Below are 4,517 nucleotides of genomic sequence, written 5' to 3'. Positions count from 1 at the left end.
TGTGTGTGTGTGTGTGTGTGTGTGTGTGTGTGTGTGTGTGTGTGTGATTATTTGGTTAGTATTTGTCTCCCTCAATACTGTAAACTCCTGAGAACGGGGAGTATGTCTTTTTATACCTAGGACACTACCTGGCCTACAGTCGGTCTTACTATTTATTGAATGACGAAGGGAAGTTGCAGTTGCTGGACTGGGCCCCTAACGCTTATTTCATCTGGCCATTTGGAGCTGGATCAGAACTGTTTGTCCCATCCCCATCTGGCTCAAGTTAAGGCCGGGAGAGCTCCTGAGCCTTCTCCATCTCCCCAAGAGCTCCCGAATGTATGTCAGGCCACCCAGTCTCTCTTTTGATGAAAAGGGACTTGAGGCAGGGGTAAGGTGCGCAACCCAGAGCGATTGGTGGGACCTCCAGGTTCAGCAATGACTTCTGCCCTGGCTAGTATATGTCCTGAGGTGCGGTTGGGAGTGGGGTGGGGAAAGGGGACACAAATTGCTCTGTACATCACCTCAGCTCAAATGTCACTTCCTCCTGGAGGCCTTCTCTACCCCCTCCACCACTACACTCACATTATCCTCTTCTTTTCAGAACTTGCTATGATTTGAAACTAGACATTTTTGCGTGTGATTTGCTGTTAATTTTCTGTCTTCTCTGCTGGCATGAAAGCCTATGAGTTCAAGAATCATGTCTGCTTGTTCACTATTATAGGCCAGTGTTTAGCACAGGGACTGGCTCATGGTAGATGCTCAATAAATATTTTTTGAATGAATACATGAATGACCTAATGGATGAGAAGGCTGGCAAGGCCAGTGGGGAGGAAGGAGACCATTGGGTTCAGGACAGGGCAAGCGCAGTCCAAAGGATCTGGTTTGTTGCCTTCTAGGGGCCTTCTAGGAAGTGCCTGGAGATCCTAATACCAGTGGCAGGACTGCACTTGCCCAGGAGCTGGAATCTCCATCCTACACCAAGGTCTCCTGGGTTCCTGTGGCAGTGAGGGCGCAGTATCTGTAGCATCTGAGGAACTGTGGGCAGCAAGAGTCTGACCAGCGAGGAGGCAGGAAGGCAGACTACGCTCTGCCCCCCTCTCCCTCCAGGGATCCTTGGACTCCTCCAGGCTCCTGACTTCCAATAGGGAGGCCTGGCCCAGAGCCCACTCACTCCCCTCAGACCAACTGAAGGTCTTTCTGCTGAAATTTCCCTCCTCCCCCACCCACAGGGGGTTCCTGTCTCAGCAGGAATTCATACCAGATTGAAATGAGCAGCTGGGGCAGCCTAGATGGGAGGGTGTGTGCTGGAAAGCACTGATCAAAGGCTCTGTGTGTGAGGGGTCTGGGGAGGGAGAGAGGTGGGGACGATGTGTGTGCTGGCTTGCCCACAAGTCCAAAGAAATGAGAGACAGGCAGAGACACTGAGCAAAAGACAGGATAAAAAATAGAGACAGAGAGAGATAAATAAAGAGAAACAGAGAAAGAGACTCAGTGAGGCAGAAAAGGACCGACACCAGTTACAGAGACATGTAGAGAGAGACAGAGACACCGAGGCTGAGCATAGAGAGGACAGCAGAAATAGTGAGGGATGGAGGAACAAAAACTGGAGACAGAGGAACACAAGGACACTAGCAACGGATGAAAGAGGGAGAGACAGAACAGAGATCAAGGATGGAGACAGGGAGGCAGAGACAGAGAGAAAAGGAGAAACTGACTGCGACTGGGAAGTCACATTGATTCATTGCTTCCACATTTATTGAGCACCTGGCATGGGGGCGTGGTGTGAGGCACGGATCAACGCCAGTAGATACAACGGTAGGAACAGAGAGGCAGCAATAAATACAGAAACTGAGATAGAGACCAAGAAAAAGGGAGAGGCCAAGAATGTAAACTGACAGAGACTGAGGGGCAGGTGCAGAGATAAGAGAGTGGCAGAGACAAAAGGCCTGCGGACTGAGAGGGTAGAACCAGTGGGGGGCCTCCCGGGTGGCCTGGAGGAGGGTCAGGGCCAGGAAGACCTGCCCTAGAGCTCTCCCTCCTCAGCCCCACCTCCAGCTGTGCTGTCTCCCTTCCCCCACAGCTGCCCGACCTCCCTCTCCTCCTCTGCTCTTTCCTGCAGGCTCCTCCTCTCCTCCTCCTGCCCCAGGTTTCTCGGCCTGAACCCCAGGTCAGGATGGAGCCCAGCTCCATCCAGAGTGGGGGGATGTAGGCAGTAGATGGGTTAATAAGCTCCCTCCCCTACCCGGAGACCACCTTAAAACCACCTTGTGGTCCCACGGAGCCCCCAGGAGATAGGACAGGTTTCCTGTGGTGGGAGAAGAGAGGGGGTGAGCGCATGACCTGAGCTTCCAAAATAGCCTCTTCCCTCTGGGGTCTGTGTAAGAGCCTCCAGGACACCAGAACCTCCCTGAAATCTGGAACTGAGGGAAGAAGCCATTCGTAGCAAATGCTGAGCCCTCCCCCATCCCCTCTCACGTCATCACTGAGAAAATGCCGCAGAGAAGAGGGTGGGCTGGAGAGGCAGTCACCTACCCGCTGGTGCCGGGTCTCTGGGCCTGAGAGAAACGCCAGTCCGTGTTGGGTGGGGCTTGCTGTGGAGAAAACAGAGGGAAATGGGCTGAGTACCCTGGAGAAGTCTGAATGTTACCGACCCCTGGGGATGGGCCGGAAGGCAGAGAGGGGAGTGCACACAGAGAAGAAACTGGTGTCAGATGGGGGGTGGGGGGGTGTAGACTCATCTTCAGAGACAAAATATACCTCAGGTTTCAGGGGGTAGGAGACAGATAAAGACATTTATCTGACCACAGTGAGCAAACCGGATTCCTTTGCTAAAGAAACCGCCCCTTCCTCCCTGTCCCCCAGACTCAGACTTCTGAGCTGAGACTCCGGGGCTAAAATGTCTTCCGCAGAACCCAGAACCGAGGGGAGGGGTGCAGAGGAGGCCCCCAAATGTTGCCGATGAGAACCCTGCCAGCCCCAGAAAGATTTATTCAGCTCCTCAGCTGGGAACAAAGCTTCCGCTGCAGCAAGATGGCTGCTGCCTGGGTAACCCTTTTCGTGCCAGGTTGTGCCGTAACACACTCAGAGGGACGCCTCCTCCAGGCCCTTGGCAATCAAGGGTCCCTTCCCACAGCTAAATACATTATTAATTTAGGAATCATGCCAGGCGGGGCCTTTGCAGGGCATCCAAGCCCCAGGACACCTCTCGCCCCCATAACTCGGTGCCAGACAATGACTGTGTCTAAGGAGGAGAGAACAAGGCTCCTCTGTCTGGGACAGAAACTGCTGGATGGAGCCCAGCAGAGATCAAGCTCCCACAGCCTTCAAGCAGAGCCAACCAAGTCTCCAGGGCTCCCGAGGGGCCGATCTGGAGCCATCCCCCACCTGGAGGAAGCGTGGGACTCTGGCCAGCCACCTCTCTCCCAGCCTTTCCCCGGGGGCGTGTCATCCCATCACACACACTCACTCCTGAGCTTTCTCCTCACCCTTCTGGGGTGTGCTAGTAATTAATTCTCACACTCACTCCCAGGAGCGGAGAAGGAGGTGTGAGCATCTCTGGTGACACTGCGGAGAAGGAAGACCCATAGCTGCCAAATGACTCACTCGGAGCCTCACAGGTGGCAGTGATGTGAGCAGAGCCCAGAAACATAGCCTCCCAGGTGCAACAGGAGTCACCAGCACCGTCTGGGGCTGCCCACCCTCAGCACCGTATCTGTGGCGATAGCAGAATCTACACGGAGACACAGGTACCCTGACAGGAGGAGAGGAGCTGGGCGAAATTCAAAACCTGCAAAAGGACGCGGGTCCACCTTTGTTCCGTTAGGGCCGCTCTGGGATAAGGAGCCCCAGAAGACCTTTCTCCACTTGGGAGACCCACCTCTACCCCATCCCAGCAGATGCAGACATCCCTGCTGTCCTCCAGCGTTCCAGTGTCCTAGTTCTGTTGGCTTTAGGCAGACCTCTCTTAGGTCTTCCTCCATCACTTACCGGAGGACTTGAACAAGTCACGTGACCGCTGTGAAACTGTCCTGAGGTGGGGATGCTAGTACCTCTCCAACGAAAGTGTTGGAGGAGCAATGAGATGTGGCTCTCAGAGGAGGTGTGTAGTGAGCGCTCCCGGTCAGCTATCAGACTCTCACGGGGGTCTTGTTCCAAAATATAATTCTAATTCCGTGGGGGCGGGGTGAGGCACAGACATATTGTGAATAAAAGCTCCTGGAGTTGTGGCACCTTGTGCTTTGTTACTATTATAGTTTCTCCATACACGAGGGCACCCTGGCACCTGGCAGAGGCTGTGGCTCTCCATCAGCCAGAGAAGGGAGCATGTGCCAAAGTCTCCGATACTTTGGTCACCCCAAAGCCCAGGTCTGAGATCTCTGGACACATTGTGGTCACGACGGAGCCAAACACCGATCTCTGCGCGTCCAGAGCCGGGTGCGCCAGGCCCCCACTTCCCGCGAGAGGACAGGGCTGCGGGTGGCACTGAGGTCCCAGGCTGCGGGTCCTGCAGCAGCTGCCTCGCTCTCCCGGGGCCG

The 4,517-nt window shown here is 54.7% G+C and overlaps 1 protein-coding gene across 19 annotated transcripts in view; it reads right to left on the bottom strand.

Moving 5' to 3' along the window:
* Positions 1–4,517, bottom strand: part of LOC102248091 (protocadherin gamma-C4) — a 162,808-nt gene that overhangs the window by 11,563 nt on the left and 146,728 nt on the right. For 18 of the 19 annotated variants that reach the window (XM_014529035.1, XM_014529034.1, XM_014529046.1 and 15 more), the window contains one exon: positions 2,515–2,573. In XM_014529035.1, the coding sequence (XP_014384521.1) occupies positions 2,515–2,573 (59 nt within the window). Of the gene's footprint in view, positions 1–2,514; positions 2,574–2,739; positions 2,980–4,517 lie in introns of those variants that run through there. The other variant, XM_014529041.1, reaches the window with a different exon arrangement.

The sequence above is a fragment of the Myotis brandtii genome, unplaced genomic scaffold, assembly GCF_000412655.1.
Source record: "Myotis brandtii unplaced genomic scaffold, ASM41265v1 scaffold668, whole genome shotgun sequence".
Classification (NCBI taxonomy): Eukaryota; Metazoa; Chordata; class Mammalia; order Chiroptera; family Vespertilionidae; genus Myotis; species Myotis brandtii.
Note: the sequence above shows the minus strand (reverse complement) of the source record. Positions and strands in the feature narration are given on the sequence as shown.